We start from the raw sequence: 19894 nt of genomic DNA on the forward strand, positions 1-19894 counted from the left end.
ACTGCATTGTCCTTACACTGTGTGTGTTATCTTGACTATTGTATACTGTGTATATATCTATTATTGTCGGTCCTTCCGTGTGCCTCGAAGGCACGGAAAAAAGGGCGGAACTGACGTCATCACGCCGGCGTGGGCCTATTATGGTGTCGGTGACGTCATCGGAGTCATGCGCGATGCCGTGCCTCTGTGACATCGTCCATGTCGGCGCTAAGCTACAAAAGAATTTCCGAATGTTGCTGACGCAAGTGGATATTCACAAGGTGAGGAATCCACAGGCAGATCCTGTATCTACCAGAAAAAGCGTTACGGAAGGTAAGTAACTTGTTCTTCGGACCTACACTCCGGAGGGTGACCCCGCGATGAAAGCATCAGACCGTTTTAAGCAGCCAGGGCAGAAGCATAGTTACCATCATTTAAGAACTGAGAAACAGACAAAAACAAAAGAAACCCCATCCCGCCCCCCGCCCCCCGTCCTCCCCTCCACCACCCCCACCCAACTCCGCATCAGTCTCACCTTCCTCTTCAGACTCCACACTTCAGGCCCCCGAAACCGCCGCTCAGGTAGGCCTAGCAGCACCCCCAGGTTCCAAAGGGATCAGTTGAAAAATCTGCAAGTACTTCGGACAAGTGACCTCCCTCAGGTCTCTAGACAGCAGGTGCAGGAATGGACCCCATAGTTTTGCGTACTCAGCACCCTTCCCATCCATGCTTAGCGAAAGGCGTTCCATAGCTAAAAGGTGCCAAAGTCGCCGTATCCAGTCCCTCGTATCAGGTAGGTCCGGGGAACCCCATCTCGCCAAGATGACTAGTCGCGCTGCCAGCAAAGCTAATGCTATCTGCCTACCCCTCAGCGAGCGCAAAGGAAACGATTTGGTGGGTGGAAGCCCCAATAGCGCATGCTTCGGTGCTCGGGGGAATGTGATCTGGAAGGCCTCATCCAGGTCCCCCCCAACCCCCCACGCCCCCCCCCCGCCGTCTTCTGCAGCATGTCCTTAGGGGTTTATCTCGCTTGCTCCTGGTGGCGGACATCGTGACACAGCCAGTCCCTAACTGGATGCGGTCAATCCACAACAGCGCCCACACATCACTATGCGGCCAAGAACACAGCAGGGAAACACCACCCGTCGATATGCGGGCCGATGGCGCACCTCCCACTGACCCAGACTCCCTGCAGCACCGCAAGGTGTAACACCAGGAGGCCTCCCGGACCACCAACCACTCAGCGCCACGCTCCAAGACTCAGGCCAACCCCAATGCTCTCACACCCTGCCATGGCCGTGGCACAGACAGGTAACAACTAACTCCAAGTCAGGGACTCCGCTCCCCCACCGCCACAGCTACAGTCCTCCTTCCAGGCCACTCTGAGGATCCACCTGCACTGCAGTCTCCGAACACCAGGCCCCACACTGCACTCACTTAGCAGGCCTTGTTTTCCCAAGATGGCTGCAACTCCTGGGGCACCCGCTCCACTCGTATAGCACCACCGCTGTGTCACCCAAGGTGCCGCACCGAACACTGAGGCGCCCTTACACTGGTCGTGTTTGAAGCCTCACACAGCTCACAAGACATGTGGGCCGACACCTCTGTCCCACCTCGGTGGGCCCAGCACTTCGCCGCTCCACCGTGGCTGGCCCGCCCAGGGAAGACAGCAATCCAGCCAGCAGCCTACGAGTATGTGCCCCCGCAGCACCGGGCCTCTCCTAGGCCTCCAAGGCCACTCTCCGATGTCAGGATGCTTCCTCCGCACAGACAGCGGCAGGTCTCAATCGCGGTCCAGGTAGGTTGAGGAGCAGCATGTGAGGTGCCGCCCACCGACGCGCAGGCTGAGTCAGGGCCTCTCACCCGTCGCAGGACTCGCACCCCTGGCACCACAGATCAGGCCTATCTCCGCCAGCTCACTGAAGAAGGCCGCCGCAGCCCACAAGGCATGTCCGCATGGCCCCCGCCCCCACTCCGCAGGCCACAGCTTGTCAGTCTCGGGGGGGGGGGGGGAATGACCACACCACACTGCGGCACTGGGAACGAGGACCCCCGCTTCTCCACCCGTGGGGGCCTCCCACCGTCCGCCGATTCGCGGACCGACCTTCCGGCTGTGAGGCAGCAGCCCCTCACTCCTCACCTTGCAGGCGCCAGGGCCTGAGCAAAGGCACTCCTCCGCTCTGCGTCTCAGGAGCTTCGCCTCCCCGCGGGGGCCCCGGCCTCAGCTGCCGCACTCCGACGAGTGCCCGGGCCGCCCCCACTGCTCCAGGCCTCTCCGCTGTTTATGCCCCTCTCTCACCACGTGCGCAGGCCGCCGCACCGGGACAGGGCATCCACGCCACAGGGCCCAGCTTTGTTCTTCCACCGCCGCCGCCCCTCCTCACACATCCCCAGGCATGCGGGCTCCTCTCCGCCCCACCATCAAGGCAACGGCCACTCCAGACAAGCGGGGGCCCGCACAGCAGGGGGAAGTCTCCGTAGCTCTCTTACGCCAGGCCCGCCGGGCCTGCAAGGCGCCCGGGCCGCGACGCTCTGCACCCCCGCCAGGCACGCTGCAGCGGGGTAAGAAACACACCGGCAGCTTCAGGGCAGTACACAGAGGCAGAAAATCCCACCCGGTCCGCGTGGATGGGCACCAGATAGGGCACTAAACAAGGCCGATGTACAGGCGGCGCCAGAGGGACGGGAGAGCATGTCCTACACCGCCGCCATCTTGGCCACGCCCCCCGCAGGAAGTGTTTTAAGACTTATACTAGAAGGCGTTCTGCAGAGCTTCCCCCTCCAGAGAACTAGGCAGATAGTTTGGTGTCTTCCTGCCCCCTCTTTGTTTCTTCTTTCCACTTTACCTAGCACTTTCTAACTCTCCTGACCCTCGTCCCATGAGAAGTGGTGTAACACTGCAGAGAATAAAATAGGTGCGATGGGAAGTCCTCTTAGATTATTGTTTCCACATGCTTCCTTCTCATTGACATTCCTCACCTCTTCCTAGCTGATCTCTCTTCCCATCTGAGGGGGAGGAAGTAAGTAGCTGGGGGCCCCGAAAGGATTGAAGAGTGCTAGTGATTGACGTTTATCCGCCTTACCATCCTTTATCTGGGAGAAGGGTACAAATCAACCCAGACATCTCCTGGGAGTTTCCCGCCATCTCTCCCTTTGGGAGAAAGTGTACATGTGTTATTGTACGTACTTTGGCGGTTGCCGTCACTAGTTAAAGCCATTTTGGTTTATAATCTGGTAACTGGTATGCTTTCACCTACTGGAGGTCAACAATCGTGAAAATAAAACGTGTGAGCTAAAGAATGGAATTGATTCATTTTTTTTAAGTTATCCACATTAGTAATCATTTCCAACACAAAAAAATGAAGACCTATATTTTCAGGCATGATACTTTTTCTTTTGCATGAAGATCATACTGCCTTTCAATATAGATTTTTTTCCAGCTGTGTCAATCCAGAAATATGCAATATGTGTCAAAATAGTCCAACTTTGAAAAGAAAAGTAATGTTTTTGTGCTTTTTCCAGAATGACTTCGCCTCGTTTCATCGAATTTGTGTGCAAGCACGATGAAGTTCTTAAATGCTTTGTTACAAGGTGGGTTAAGTGATATCATTATTTTTCTCAGTTAAGATTTGTTCATTTCGATAGGCACTGTTTTTTTCGCTCGGAACTGTGTTTATTCATTTAACACATTTTTGGATGTTAATTGTGATCAATACAAAAATGTAGTTTTATATTCATCGCTTTGGTAAAAAAAAAATCACATTTTTGGTTTGTTTCTCATGGTCTAACCAGATCCTTTTCAAAAATGTTCATTTTCCTTTTTTATTACAATTTCTGCAAATGACTGGTTAGGAAGGAAGTGGTCCATAATCTAGAAGCCTACCTGGCACAGGTTCTGAGAACAAAGTAGCCATATCTGTTGATTAAACTTTAAACAACTGCCTCTTTATTGTGATAGAAATAGTATTTCATCTTTTTGAAAAACACTTGTTTTAAAGCCTTCATTATTGAGATATGAAAAAACTCTATTTTAGGCAGCAAGTGACATAAGGTTATTGCAGATGTATCCTCAGATTTCCTGAAGGAACTTACTGAATATACATTTTCACTGATAGCTAACAAAACGGTAATTTACTAAAAACAAAGACCCCTTTAGACTCCATAGTGTCCAGTATTCTCATTTTATCAATGTATAGTTCTCCATTTTGGGATGCTCTCAAACTCTAATAGACATGTGCACATCTTTGCAGACCCGTTTTCAAAAAACATTGCAACAATGACAGTAGAAAAACATGGCTCCCTGTACATGTTGCAACTATACCACAAACGGGCTCTATCCCTTTAAAAAATTCCAGTGACAAGGGGTGTGGCCTGACAGGCAATGGCAGCAAAGGTGTAGAAGTGGAACTCCATTATGGCTGTCTACTTGGCTTCACCGAACAGTAGTTCCTGCCTCGGGGGTGTTTGTGCGCCTTTATGTAGGTAGGGGGTCAGAAGTAGTGGTTTGGCCACCAGGGATGGAAGCAGGGACTGAGATTGGCTGCAACATTCAGGAATGGGCTGGAACTTGCACGGCATGATTTATCAGATTGATATTGAGAAGGCAGCAGCATGGGCCGGGGCATCCTCGGATTGGACGGCACTGCGCGGGAAAGCCTCAGGCACCTTTCTGCAGCGGGAAGCCAGCCTCAAACTAGTGCTGCCAACGTGGTTGTGACCACAAAGACGAGAGGTAAAAGCTACAAATAAGATAGCAAAGACCCACTAATGCAGAACTCCCAAAGTATGGGGAGGGTATGTGCCTGGAGCACAACAACATAAGCAGAGAGAGCACAAGAGAAAGGGAAGCACTAGGCACTGGGTGAATGAAAAGACTATAGAAATAGCTTGGGAAAGCGACATTCCCCTGAGACACAGAAACTGGTTTAAAATACAAATACTGCTCTGCTGCCCCTGAAGACTCTCCAACAGTATAAGTGCATAGAGCAGACACCTGAAGGAATATACATACACAAATGATGGCTCAGACAGGGGAGCCCTAAATCAGAGACCTTAACCGTACACAAGGACTTAGACATTGTCACATTGGGTAAGCACGTTTTAATGTTAAACAAGAAAAGGTAAAGACACTGAACACAATAGTTCTTTTATGCACCATACTCGGAAGTGAGTTCTACAGAAGAAACTAAACAAGCAAAGTACTAGTAAGAGTGTATTCCTCTGAAGTGAACATGTCCTGCAAAATCATTAGCATGAGCGGTACACGTGACGTTGAAATGCCATGGAGGATAGACTAGGTTTAAGCAGCGGTATACAAACACGGCCTAGGCGATGGTAGCAAATGAGACCAAGAAGATACAAACTATAAAGCCATACTACTACACAATACAACCAAAAAGCAAGATTGACAAGAAGCTGAGGGACGGTATGAATAGACCCGGGGCCAAAGGAGAACAACTGGGAGTGAACACAGGATGGACACATCACACGCAACTTTATGGAACGTCTTCTTACGATCCTCAGGGAAGAAGGACTGTCTGTCAAAACTGACCTGCAAAATAGAATCAAAGTAACCCGGAAAGATGTGATGGACTTAGACAAAGGGGAGGGTGGATAAATCAGTTCTTGACATGAAGCATTATGAATCATGGATATGGATGCCTGCTTTGGGAAAGCAGAATGTCATCCTTCAGAAAAATAAGAAATACAAAAAATACTCAGGAAGAAATATTAGGATTAGATAAGTAACTAGTGGATTGTAGGGCAAGCATATCAAAACATATTTACAGAATCATGTTGCAACAGGTATGGAAAAACAAAGCAATACCCCATTCAATCTAGTAAGAGTTCATAGAGCTGCCACAAGCAGTAGGCCGGACCACTTCAAACTAATGAGGTTTCTCTTATTTGTGGACAAGGAACTGTAATGTTTAACGTCATGGGAGGTGATAATGTCTCATATAATGATGTACGCATAACAAAACCAGTCTTTTGCTGCCTTCCACAGCCGAAAAGCATTCAAACCATTGACAGATTTTCTAAAAAATAAAGAAATATGCTATAGCTTGGGCCACCCATATTATAACTAGCATTTTGTTTTGTCTTTGCAGAAACCCGAAAATTATCTTTGATCATTTTCACTTTCTACTGGAGTGCCCTGAATTAATGTCCAGATTCATGCACATAATCAAAGCCCAGGTATGCAATGCTTTACTGGAATAGGGGTTTATTAGTATTGATTAAAAACACACCGTCCCAAAAATAAAATGTTTCATGAAAAGTTTCTGCTGTAAATTGCAAATTGACGTAATGCAAAATGGCTGGTTTAAATATATTTTCTGCCTTCAAATTCTGAAATAGTGAACATATTTTGCTTAATGATATCAATAAGAATTTGTTTTCAAAACAGTAGCGCCTACCAGGTACGCAATTCATTTATGCCAATTATCAGACATTTTCCCAATTCATAGTATATTTGTGTTTACATCTTAAATGCTTCCTTTAGTCTTTTGAATGCACACGAAACATCGGTAGATGATTATATTAAAAAAATAGTGAGTCCATTTTAAAAATACAAGTAACATTCATTTAGAAAAAACATAGAAAAGTTACAACAACCGATGTCTTTTTTCTTGATAGTAACCAATACATAATGTTGTTAGTTGAAAAGGGTTACGTATCGGTAGTAGTTGGGGTTGTGAACCCTCGATTCTGAGTAGTGTGTTCACTTCCGATGTGTGTGGTAACTTCTGTCACATATATTGAAATTGTCCAACTGCTGGAGTCGTTGCCACACCAGCTGCTATTTTGCCGGTCTAACTTTTCAGCAAGTAAACCCGCCTAATTTTATCTGGTAAAAATGTGTGGTAAATACCAGCACATGCAGAGTTCGGTGCAGTAAGCCCTTAATTCAGCATTTAAACCCCATTATTTGTGAGAAAGCTCAGAATAAAATGTACTTACTGTATCTGGTGAATACCTCGTGCAGCGAGTGTGCTAAATACCTAATATACATCCACCCCACTTGGAACCGTGGCCTTAGTGCCTTGCTTCCTCTCTGGATTTATGTGCATGGGTGTTTAGCTTAGAGACACGGGACAATATGGCGGTTCCCATAGCTCTTGTGAGACTGCCCTTTACTCATTAGGTCGAGGATCCTATCAGAACGTGAGTGTGGGTCAGCACACAAAATAGAACTGTGGGTATTTGAACCAGATCCATCATTTTAGTTGATATTGCTTGTTGGATGAGCGCATTTGTGATTCTGTGTATCCTTTGGAAAATTGTTCTCTTTTTGCAGCCATTTAAGGAGCGTTGTGAGTGGTTCTATGAACACCTGCTCTCAGGGCAGCCCGATTCGGATATGGTGCACAGGCCAGTGAGTGAAAACGACATCCTGCTGGTGCACAGAGGTACCACATAGTAAACTAATAAGATTGTATCAATTAACAAAGTGCTCATTTGAAGAAGAGAAGCATTCATTATTGTTACATATCTAGATTCTATTTTTAGGAGTAGCTGTGAAGTTGTGTTTAAGTCGAATTGTGAGAAGCTGAAGCAAGGGATTGCTGTTCGTTTCCATGGAGAAGAGGGCATGGTACGTTGCAGATGGGAGCTACATGCTTGTCATGTAACTTGATTTTTATCGTTATTCTTTTTTTTTTTTTAATTTTTTTTTTTGTTCAAATCTGTTTTTATTGTGAACACAGCGATAAGCCTACAACCCCATTTCAGGGCCGGCCGCGCAGAGAAAAAAAAGACCAGTGAGCAGTATTAACCGGGGGAGGTGGAACCGTTAACACAGCGCTCTGCCTACAACCCCTGGAGGGGCCGGCCGCGTGGCTTAGGGGAGAGTATAACAAGAGGTGGTCAGATGACGGCAATGCGTCGGTGTGCGGGGGAGGTGCGTACGTAAGATAGAGCAATGGTGCCACATTTTCAAAGGCCCAACAGGGGCCGAACAGCCCCAAAGAGGGGTGGAAGCCAGAGTGGCAAGTAGGAAAGAAGAAAAGTCAGAAGAGGAGTGAGTAGTAGCGAGGTGGAGAGGGATCCGGGGGGCGTGACTGCAGTCGCCAATATGGGATGGAAAGCGCAAATCGGCACTGGGGGAAGCGATTAGGTGGCTAGCCTGTTTGGGTCAGCAGGGATGAGGGCATCCTCAAACAATTGCAGGGCGCGGAGCCTGGGAGGCATGTGGCGGGCATAACTGATGGAGCACAGGTAGCGCACGAGAGGTTCCCACACTGCCTTGAAGCGTATCCCCCGTGATTGTATCCGCGCCGTGAGTAGCTCCATAGTCAGGACGTGCCAGAGGCGCACGAACCAAGAGGCTATCGGCGGTGCCTCAGTCCGCTTCCAGTATAGAGCAATGAGTTGCCTGGCTGCGCCCAACATGTGAAGGGAGAGGATCCAGTCGCTGGCGTGAGGGCCCTAAGTGTGGGGGGTCGAATGCCCAGCAGGAGTGTGCAAACCTCTTCAGGGAGGGGAAAACCCAGCACCTTCTTAATGTGACTAAGGACCTCCTTCCAAAAGACAGCTAGGGTAGGGCACGACCACCAGATGTGTACGAAGTCACCAGTCGCAGTGCCACACCTCCAGCACAGTGGCGAGGAAGTGGGGAACATTTTACTGAGTCTCAGGGGAGTGTAGTACCATTGTGTTAGCATCTTGTACGCGTTTTCCCTCTGTGGGATGCTGCGGTAGATTTTGGGGATGTCGTTCCAGAGCCGAGTCCATTGAGATGGCGTGATATCAGCGCCAGTCACCGACTGCCACTGCCTCTGATAAGGATGCGCAGGCGGAGCGACGGGGTGTTGCAATATGTTGTAGATCTGGGAGATGAGCCGTTTCAATCCCCCGAGAGAGCGTGCCAACTTCTCAAACGGGGTATATGCCCTGGTAGCAGCCTGATACATGTCGTCCCCCGAGAGCCAGTGGCGTAGCTGCGCATATTGTAAGCTAGCGGTGAGAGGAAGGCCAAATTCGTCTCTGCAGTCCAGCCACGATTTAGGCGACCCACCAAGAAAAAGATCTCCTGCGACCCTGCAGTCTCCTTGAGTCCAACTCTCGAAGGCCCGGGTCTGGGCTGCAGGGGGAAAGTGCGGGTTACCTGCAATGGGGGTGTGCGGAGAGGGGAACGTGGTGAGGCCCTTGGGCACTGCCACTCTGTCCCATACTTCAAGAACCGTCCTTGTGGGGACCGCCATATATGCACTTCTGGAGCGCGCCACACGCGGTAGCCATGGTAGGTCCCATATGGTGCGTCCCGTGACCACTCGGTCCATGTGGAACCAGTGCTTGTCGCTTTCGCGTGCACCCCATTCGATCACGAACCGGAGATGCGCCGCCCAATAGTAGTGGAGGAGATTCGGGCAGGCCAGTCCACCCCTGTCTCTCGGCTCCATGAGGACTTTCTGGGAGAACCGGGGCCGCTTGCCCCCCCATATGAAGGACGTGAGGTCGCGTTGGAGGGTTCTGATGCAGTGAATCGGGATCGGGGTGGGGAGGCACTGGAAGACATACAGGATGCGGAGGAGGATCGACATCTTGACAGCGTTGAGCCGCCCCAGCCAGGAAATCATCAAAGGCTTCCATTTCCGCAGGTCCGCCAGGACTTCCTTGCGGCAAGAGGCCCAGTTCCTCGGGGACCACGAGTCGAGGTGGGGTGTGAGGTCTAGACCCAGATATTGAATGTGGTCATCCGCCCAACGGTAGGGTGTGACCCCCTTCAGGAGGGAGACCTCCTCTTCGGGGATGGTGAGGTTAAGCGCCCAAGATTTGGTATGATTAATTTTAAGGCCGGACGCCTGCTCAAACAGTGAGAGGGTTTCGTGCACCGCTGGGAGGGAGACCCGAGGATTCGTAAGAGTAAGAATCAGGTCGTCCGCAAATAGCGCAACCTTGTTAGAGCGCCCTCCGTGGGGGATACCATGGATATCAGGAGTGCGCCTAATCAGCTCCGCCAATGGCTCGACCGCAAGAGCGAACAGGAGCGGCGAAAGCGGGCATCCCTGCCTCGTGCCCCTGTGGATCAAGAGCGGCGATGTCAGCTGACCGTTGACCCGAATTCTGGCCTGCGGCCCAAGGTAAGGGGCCATGCACCTGGAGATCATGATAGGGCCAAGGCCAAGTTTCGTGAGGACCGCCCGTAGGAAGGTCCAGTCGACCCGGTCGAAAGCCTTTTCTGCGTCCAGCGAAAGGAGGCAGGCCGGGATTTTCCAGTGGTGCACCTTACCCACTAGGTGTGCCAGCCTGCGAACGTTGTCGGCTCCCTGACGGTCCCGTATAAATCCCACCTGGTCCGGGTTCACTAATCCTGGCATGTGCGGGTCCAGCCGCTTGGCCAGGATCTTAGTGTAGATCTTGAGATCGGTGTTAAGGAGGGCGATGGGGCGGTAGGAGGCACACAGGTCGGGATCCTTCCCAGGCTTGGGGATCAGGGCAATTTCCGCCAGGCCCATATCAGGGGATGGGCCAACGGTATCAGAGAAGGAGCTGTAGAGCCGCAGCAGATGCGGGCGGAGTTGGGTCAAGAACAGGCGATAGAAGGTCAACGGCAGGCCGTCCGGCCCCGGGGTTTTCCCCACAGGGAGGTCTTTGACCGCTTCTGTTATTTCCTCCTCCTGCAGGGGCCCCTCCAGCGTGGCCGCACAAGCAGGGGACAGTGAAGACCCCCCGAAGTCCGCGAGAACGGCCTCTCGCGCCTTTGCAGAGGTGGGCTCCTCTGCATACAGGGAGGAGTAGTAAGCGACAAATGCGGCCTGTTTGGCCTCCGAGGTGACACTGGCGCCATCCTGCCGCTTGACATTGGCAATGTGGGCCCTAGCTGCGCGTGCCCGGAGCCTGCCGGCCAATAGACGACCAACCTTGTCCCCTCCCTCGTAATACCGTTGCTTAAGCGCTAGTAGGGAGTGTTCCGCCTTGTTGGTGCGCAGGGCGCGGAGTTGTCCCCTGAGAATGGCGAGAGTTCTCTTTGACGCCCGTGAAGGGGAGTCCCGGTCCCGAGACTCCGCCTGCTTGATCTCGCTAGCCAGGTCGGTTTCCATCTGGAACGCTTCCTTCCTCTGCGCCGCCGCCAGGGAGGTGATATGGCCCCGAATGGTGGCCTTGAAGGCATCCCAGACCGTGTGAAAGGGCAGGTCGGGGGTGTCGTTGATGGCGAAGTAAGAGTCTATGGCGTCTCGGATGCTGGCGACGTCGTCCGGATCCCGGAGGATCCTCGGCGGGAGCGCCCATCTGCGCTCACGAGTGGCACGGGTCAGGGGGTCCTGCAACAAAAGCTCCACGTGAGCGTGGTCCGACAGAGAAATGTCGGAGATAGTGGCAGCTAAGGAGTCTCGGGCCAATTCAAGGTAGGTGAAGAGATAGTCGATTCGGGAGTATGTCCGATGGGAATGTGAATAAAAGGAATAGTCCCGGGTCCCCGGGTTGTGGTAGCGCCACACGTCCACTAGTCCCAGGTCTGTAAGCTGCGTTCTAAGGGCAGAGGACATTGCTCCCGCGCCGTTAAAGGGGGTTCCCGCCCGATCTAGCTCAGGGTCCCAGACAAGATTGAAGTCGCCGCCCAGGATCACATTACTGTCGCCCGATGGGAACTGTTCCCGCAGAAGCGCCTGGAGGTATTTGTCCTGCGACTGGTTGGGTGCGTACACACATCCTAGAGTGAACTGTGCTCGTCCCATCTGTACCGTGGCTCGGAGGAACCGCCCGTCAGCGCTTTTGAAGGGTTTCACGGGTCCCCGCCGAATGCCAGCCCTACAGAGGATCGCCACCCCCGCTGTCTTGGTGTCAGAGGATGCCCAGAACTGTGTAGGGTATCTGGGGTGCGCCATGCGTTTGATGTCTCCCCTGAGAAGGTGCGTCTCCTGGAGGAGGATAATGTCAGGGGAGTGGTGTAGGAGGTAGCGCTATATCTGCTTACGCTTGTTGGGGGAGTTGAGCCCTTTGACGTTGAGGGAGAGGACCTTCAAGGGCGTAGGGATGTTCGCTGTCATAGCACTAAGGGGGTGTGGAGTCGCGCAAGACCCAACATTGCAGACCCACCCGCAGACAGGACAGCGGCGGCCTCATCTCGCCTCCAGCGCGCCAACCCCCACGGGACCCACCCCGCCACCCCTTCGCAGGCGCGGGGAAAGAGTGATAAGAGAGGGCAGTGAAGGGTAAAGTAGGAAGAGGAGAGAGAGGAAAAAGAGAAAAGGCGCAGAGAAGAAGTAGAACCAAAACAGGCCAACAGGGCCAGTGTACATTGTCCCAGATACCGGACATCCTCTACCCAAGGGTTTGGATGAACTCAGGAATGTCACTTCCTATGGGACAAAGGGGGGGGGAAGCGAAGATCTAGGTAAGTGGAGTAAGATTGAATCGTCTCAGAGCTCGTCCACCCCGCTGCTCCAAGGTAGTTCGGGGGCGTGTCGGGCCGTGGGACCACTTGGTCCATTCAGGCGCCAGTGGGGCGCTGGGGCTCCTTGATGCAGTACATGGCCTGGAGGAGGCAAAAGATATCGTCCAGTCCTTCAGACCCCCGCGGGCGGGGGGGGAGAGCCACGGATGTGGCCTGCCAGTGAGAGGGAGGAAAGCCCCTTTTCCAAGAACAGTGGGGTGAAGTCTCCATGATGCATGAGGACACATCGGGGTGCCCAATGAGCGAGCGCATGTTCAGGGCATCTGTGAGCACAATAGCAATGATCAGTGTTCTTCCGTAGCCGAGGGGCGATCCCCACCCTCAGATCCAGAAGCGAGGAGCTGGGAGGCCTGTTCCTCGCGGTCGCCCTCAAGAGAGCGGATGTGTGCGATGATGTCCTGTTTGGTCTGTGAGGCAGAGAGTGCAGCCACCGGAGGGGACCGTCGACGTTTGCGCACAGTGGACCATTCCGAGCGTGGAGGGGCCTTCTCCAGGTGGGGAGGTCGGGTTGGACTGTGATCCGGGGACTCCGGCATGCCTAGCAGTTGTGCCGCTTCCTGATAGGACCTGAGCGCCCTGCGCTTGTCCTCCCACCTGAAGATGAGCGCGAAGGGGTGGCCCCACTGGTAAGAGATGTTGAGGGTCCGGAGTCTCTCCGTGATCGGGCGGAAGACCTTTCGTCTGTAGAGGGTTGAGGGGGCCAGGTCCTGAAAGATCTGGATCTTGTGGCCTTCGTACCTCAAGTCCGGGTTGTCCCTAGCCGCCTTCAAAATGGCCTCCTTCTCAGTGAAGTAATGAAGCCTGGTGACGATGTCGGGCAGGGGACCCGCTTTTCCTCCCGCTCCAAAGACTCGGTGTGCGCGGTCGAGGCGCGGCGGGGGGGCGTCCTCCTCGCCCCACACCGCTTGCAGGAGTAGGGCCACATAGGCCATGGTATTAGTCCCCTCTTCTCCAAGTGGCACACCCCGTATGCGGAGGTTGTTGCGGCGTCCCCTATTTTCCAAGTCCTCCTGCTTAATCTGGAGCTGGATATGTTGTTCTTCGAGGGTCGCCACTCTCCGCCAGATCTGCTCCAGGTCTTCGGTGCGGGAATCGACCGTCTTTTCCAGGCCGTCGACCCGGTCGCCAAGGTCGGTGACTTCCTTGCGAAGTTCTTTGACGCATGTATGGACCTCCGACCTGAGGGAGCCAATCTCAGTCTTCAGATCAGCCATGAAGGAGGACATGAAGGCCTGCGTCACCGGTGGGGAGTCGGCTGGCGGTGGGGGTTTCCCCCCTGAAGACGATGAGGGCCCCCCGGATGATGACGGCGAACCCGCCTTGCCCCACATGGAAGCCACTGATGCTCCTCTGGTCGTCGTGGGCGGGGGGTCTGGCCTGGTCCCCTTGCCGCGGGTCATGGTCCACTCAGGGCGGCAAAGGGCAGTGGGGGGCAGGGTCAGTTGCTGTGGACGATCCCTGATCAGCGGCGGGGGATACGCTGTGTGAGGCCGCCCTGGTGCCCCGCTTCCCAGCCGTCCGGATCTCACGAGGAGGGGTTCAAGTCCATGAGGCTAGAGAGGGCGGTGCACGCCTTGGCCCTCACGAGTCCAAAGCCTGGACGGTCCGCCAACAGGACGCGGAGCGCACTCAGGCGAGAGAAGGCCAGGCCGTAGAGAGGTCGCAGGAGCGGAGGTAGATGGCGCAGCTGGGGAGGCAAGGCAGCGTGGAGGTAGAGGAGGCGTCAGGGGGGCGATAACAGTAGGTGCTCCACGACAAGCAGGACCCGGGACTTCGTTATTCTTTTTAAAGCCTCCTTATGCTTGTCATTCATGTTTGTGGTGTAAATCGTTTTGTTGGAAAGAGTTATTTAGCAACTAAGCAGTAAACTAGATACAATTAAAATTACTACATTTCCAAGTGTTCTTTAGACAACTTTTCTCTGGACTGACAAGCTTTAGTTATTACAAGATCAGCATGAACTCATGGGTACACTAATATGTTTACTTGTTACCAGCTCAGTGTCCCTTTCTTTGTCGGCACCAAAGCGGTGTTAGCTTCAAAGGCGCAAACTGGTGGAACACAAGCTCCGTCCAATTACTGTGCAATTACCGTGGGTGAGGTTCAGATAGCGTGACTCGCCCACAATAAAGGTCCAAAAACTGGGTAATCAAAAGGAAAAAAATCCAGGTATATTAAATGGGCGGAGTTAGTTTTGCTCTTGCATTTAATCAATATATGGTATGTTGTTCCCTTAAAGCTTGGAGACAAATTGGTCTCTGACAGACCCATTTTCATCCCTCAGTAAGATTCTGTCCCAACCCATATGTTTAACTTGCCGCTTAATTACTGCTGTTTAACTATAGCACTTAAACCTCATGATGTTTCAGCCAGAGGAGAAACCTCAGCAGATCTTAATCTGCTAGACACCTAGCCACAGAATCCTACCTTTGAACTTCCAGGACTCCGACTGGATGCAGAAGATTTTTGATAGCAGTAACCCTGCTCACCGATATGTGGCGTTGGTCAACTCCTTGTGACATGGTAGGCGTCGGGTTAGTCGTTGTAATGTCCGCGTCATCTGCATAGGAGCCACCACGGCATGCTGTCAGTTATTTTCTTTCCGTGCCAGGCAGCGCAGATCCATCGAAGAGAACTAACCCCTGTCACTTTTTGACAGACTTTTTTCGACCTTTTGTTGAGTCCTTTTGGTGTGTAGGCACCTGTCACAGCGCCATGTCGTTTACGGACCCCCATTTGGCGTGTCTCTGGTGCCTGGACGTGACAACGACACAAAGTTGTTTTCTTGCCAGGCCATGGCGCCGAAGGCTTTGAGGGAGCGGTCCCTAAAGCTAATCGCAGCCCGGCGTCTGGTGCCTCGGAGGTCACCTCGGCTATCTCGCTCCCGGTCGAGAGGAAGGTCCGAGCACCGCTCTGGGGGGGTCGAAGTCCTCTTCCTCTTAGTCAAAGCGTGCTTCGAATTTGCCCCATCCGTCGTGCGATGAGACGGAGGAACATCAGTGTTCGATTGCTCTGCGGATCGGGTGCCTGGGTCGGCTCTGCATTTTCCTCCCTTTCTGGGCCTGGAAGTGACCCCCACCCAACTAAAAGAATTTTGACACATTGTGCACCATATTTGGGCAGTCTGACCCTGCCGACACGCCTTCGGGCCCTGCATGCTCAGTTGAAGGGGATCCCGTGGGTTCTGCACCTCCAGCTTGAATCCGCACCGGTGCCAGTCATACCTCTGCAACCTCCCTAGCGCTGAGTCCGACGTCGAGGCCCTCGGCGTTGTCCGCACCGCCTCCCCCACTGTCATTCCAGACGGCGCAAAGCAGGTTGGGCGTCCACCTATGCTGACAGACCCATACGGCTCCATGCCGTTCAACAAGCCCTATTCTGAGGGGTTAGGAATGGATGATGATGATGATTGGGAGGGGAGCAGGATCCCTTCGAAACCCTGCAACCTAATCAGACCTGGACTGGTATAAGGACCTGGGTGATGCCAGAACCCTGGTCATTTCTACAGATTCTGGCATGCCTTCCCCCCCCCCCCCATACCTGGCTATGTAGGAGGGAGCCTCATTTTACAATGGTGGTGCATAGGGCTGCTGAGGTCGTGGACCTGCAGCTTCCTATGGTGGCAGTCAAGACTAAAGTCTTGATGGAGGGCCTGCAGCCTGGTGTCTCCTCCTCTGAACCCTTTCTGCCTTTCAACGAGGCCTTGACAGGTGTTCTACTGGGCACCTGGTCCAAGCCCAAGCACAGGGAGTCTTGTAAACAGAACCATTGCCTCTTGCCACCGCCCTGCACCGGGCAACCCCGCTTTCCTCTCCACACATCCCACTACACAAAGCTTGGTTCAAACATCCACTTCCCGTGGTGCATTCCCTTCTGCTCACCGGATAGGGAATCCAAAAGGCTGGACAACTTCTGTAAGAAGATCTTTTCTTCCGCCAGCCTAGCATTTTGATCGCTAAACACTGCATACCTCTTGGGCCGTTATTCCCATTTGCTATGGGATACGGTTTCCCAGGTGCTGCCAAGAGTCTCGAAGGAGAACCAAGCTCTCCTCTCCCAAGCTATTTCAGATGGGAGATATGCAGTGAAGTTTGCCATATGCTGAGGTTCAGACACCACAGACTCGCTAGGCAGAGTAATTTCCTTGATGGTGGCCATAAGGCATCACACCTAGTTGAGGACGTCTGGTTTTTGAGGGGATGTCTCCAAGCTAATCTTATGGACATGGCCTTTGTTGGCTCTCGTCTCCTTGGAGACAGGGCAGATGCAGGGCTTGAGTGCTTTAAGGGCTCACGGGCTACGGCTAAGTCCCTAGGCCTCCTCACATCATCCTGGCCTGTGTCTACTTTTTGCCCCTTTCGTAGCTACGGAAGGGCTTCCAACCGCGCCAGCCATATTCCAGCCAGAGGTCCCCAAAAGTTCAGCACCCTCCGCGGGGTTCACCCCGACCTCGTGGGTCAGGTGGTCAGAAGTAATCAAGCCACAACCCCCTCCTCAAACTCAAAACTTTCCTAGTCCGATTCCTCCGGATCATGGATGTCCAGTTGGTGGTAGGATACGCCATCACCTCCACCACTGGCGAGATATCACCCCGGACAGGTGATTGCTGCAAATAGTCAAGAGAGGCAACTCCTTCCCCTTCGAGACTAGCCCTCCCTCATGCCTCCAACTTACGATCTGCTGACGGAGGAACACATTGCCTTACTACGCAGGGAAGTCAAGACTTTCTAGACTAAGGGAGCTATAGAGAGGGTTCCTGGGCCAAAAATTGGCTCTAGTTGCTTTTCCAGCTATTTTCTGTATCCAAAGAAGGACCGAGGCCTTCGTCTACCCTAGACCTTAGGGCCCTCAACTACTGCCTCAAAAAGTTCATGATGCTCACCCTTGCTCAGGTCCTGTCTGGTCTGAGACTGGATGGTAGCGTTGGACTTGCAGGAGGCCTATTTCCATATCCCTGTCCTGCCAGCCCATTGTCGCTATCTGTGGTTTATGATGGGCCACTAGCCCTTTCAGTTTACCGTGCTCCCCTCCGACCTCACCAGTGCCTGTCGGGTGTTCACCAAGGTGATGTGGATGGGTGCAGCCCATCTGTGGAGATCGGGTTTCTACTCTTCCCCTATCTCAGCGACTGGTTGTTGAAGGGGGGCTCATCCCAAGCATTCGTCTCCCACCTCCAGACTGTGGCGAACCTCCTGCATTTGCAGGGGTTCACTCTCAATGTTTCGAAGTCACACCTGACTCCTTTTCAGATGCTCCCTTTTATTGTAGCAGTACTCGACACTGTGCAGTTTCGGGCTTATCCTCCCGAATGGTTAGTCCAGGATATTTATGCTGTGATACTTATGTTTCAGCCTCTATGGATTTTGATGAGAATGACTCTGAGGTAGTTGGCCCTCATGGCCTCCTGCATCCTGCTATTGACCATTCCAGATGGCACATGCGGCCTCTGCAGTGGGTCCTGAAGTTCCAGTGGGCCCATCATCGGAGAAATCTCACTGACCTAGTTCCGATACCGGAGGGACTTGCGGTGGTGGCTGACAAACTGCGATTGGATCAGAGGCAGACCCCTCTCCCTTCCCCACCCAGATCTCACACTAGTGACAGCTGCGTCTCTTCTGGGATGGGGCGGCCATCTGGGAGAAGTGTAGATCAGAGTACTCTGATCTCTGATGGAAGCCACGCTCCAAATCAACCTGTTGGAGCTTCAGGTGATCCGATTGGCACTCAAAGCCTTTTTATCATCCTTCAAGGGAAGGCTAGTTCAGGTATTAAGACAACACTACCGCCATGTGGTACTGCAACAAGCAGGACAGAATCGGGTTGTGGACCCTTGGTAAAGAGGCTCTGCGCCTCTGGACTTGACTAGAACAGGGCGAACTCAGCCACCGATCTTTCAACAGTGAGGAGAGCCTTGGTTTTATCTGTTCGCCTCCGAAGAGAACAAGCAATGTCAGCAGTTTCACGCGTTGAAGTTTCCAAGGCGGCTTTCGCTCGGCGACTCTTTTCATCGTAAGTGGAGCACAGGTCTCCTGTAAGCCTTTCCACCCACACCACTCCTGCCCAGAGTGCTCAAGAAGATCAGGAGTGGCCGGGCCCAAGTCATCCTTGTGGCTCCGGACTGGGCACAGAAAGTCTGGTATCCCGAGCTTCTGCAAAGAGCATCGATCCTATGATAAGGTTACCTCTTTGGGAGGATCTTCTGTCACTGCAGCAGGGGAGGGTCCTCCACCCGAACCTGTCCACTCTTCGCCTTCTTGCGTGGAGATTAAATGGCAACAGTTGACAGCTTTTGACCTACCTGACGAAATCTGTGAGGTTATTCTGGTAGCCCGGAGTCCCTCCACAAAGTCGGTATATGCCTGCTGATGGCAAACTTTTTGTAAATACTGTACAGAACGGTTGTTGAACCTGTTGTCTGCCTCTCTATCAGGTAGTCTTCTTTTCATTCTCTCCTTGCCCCAGCAGGGCTCTGCTCTGGGCAATCTGAAAGGCCACCTTTCAGCCCTGTCTGCTTTTCTTCAGCTGCCAGATCAGCCATCACTTTTTAAATCTCCTCCTGTGCAGAGATTTTTGAAGGGGCTTACCCATCTGTACCCCTTCTCCTTTTATTATGCCCCAGTGGGACCTTAATTTTGTCCTTACCTTTTGGATGTGTGCACCTTTTGAGCCTCTGCACAATTACCCCGGCTGCTCACTATTAAAACAGCCTTTTAGTGGCAATAACTTCTGCCAGGAGGGTGAGCGAACTGCAGGCACTGTCACCCCAGCCTCCTTACCTGACTGTCTGTCCGGACAAAGTAGATCTCCGCACTCTGGCATCTTTTCTGCCTATGGTGATAACACCTTTCCATCTGGCTCAATCTGTTACTCTGCCTACCTTCTATGCACCTCCGCATCCTTCCAAGGAAGAGGAGCATCTCCACCGTTTTGACCCAAAAAGAGTGTTATCGTTCTACCTTGATCGCACTAAAGAGTTCAGGGTGGATAACAAACTCTTCGTAGGGGGCGTTGGAGCAAAGAAGGGCCAGCTGCTCAGAAGAGGACCATCTCATGCTGAGTCATGCTCTGCATAAAAATATGTTATGCCTTGGCAAAGAAATAACCTCCTGAAGGCCTAAGAGCCCATTCTAGCAGGGTGAAGGCAACCACCACCGCTCTTCAGCATGGTGTCCTGGTTAGTGACCTCTGCCAAGCGGCCACGTAGACATCTATTCACACATTCACCAACCACTACTGCCTGGATTCTCAGATCTGCAGGGAGGGCCTCTTTGGCCGCTCTGTCATGCAGGATTTCTTAGTCTGAAACCTTTTCTGCAGTCCCTCTTCTGGGGATGGCAGTGCTTAGCTATCAGTTCAAAGGTAAGGAATCTGCGGCTAGATGTCTGTATCAGATGGAGAAGTTACTTACCTTTGGTAACTCCTTATCTTGTAAAGACATGATCTAGCCATAAATTCCTTACTCACCCACCCATTCTCCCTGCACTGCAGATTGGTTTAGTGCCAGGACTGTTTTCC

At 52.5% G+C, this 19894-nt stretch overlaps 1 protein-coding gene across 4 annotated transcripts in view; it reads left to right on the forward strand.

Annotated features, from left to right (window-relative positions):
• HACE1 (HECT domain and ankyrin repeat containing E3 ubiquitin protein ligase 1) overlaps positions 1-19894 on the forward strand; it is a 302230-nt gene that overhangs the window by 122969 nt on the left and 159367 nt on the right. For all 4 annotated transcript variants that reach the window (XM_078648310.1, XM_078648311.1, XM_078648312.1 and 1 more), the window contains exons 13-16: positions 3502-3570; positions 6090-6177; positions 7280-7391; positions 7479-7576. In XM_078648310.1, the coding sequence (XP_078504436.1) occupies positions 3502-3570; positions 6090-6177; positions 7280-7391; positions 7479-7576 (367 nt within the window). The remainder of the gene's footprint in view (positions 1-3501; positions 3571-6089; positions 6178-7279; positions 7392-7478; positions 7577-19894) is intronic.

This window comes from Lissotriton helveticus, chromosome 6 (genome assembly GCF_964261635.1).
Source record: "Lissotriton helveticus chromosome 6, aLisHel1.1, whole genome shotgun sequence".
Taxonomy (NCBI): Eukaryota; Metazoa; Chordata; class Amphibia; order Caudata; family Salamandridae; genus Lissotriton; species Lissotriton helveticus.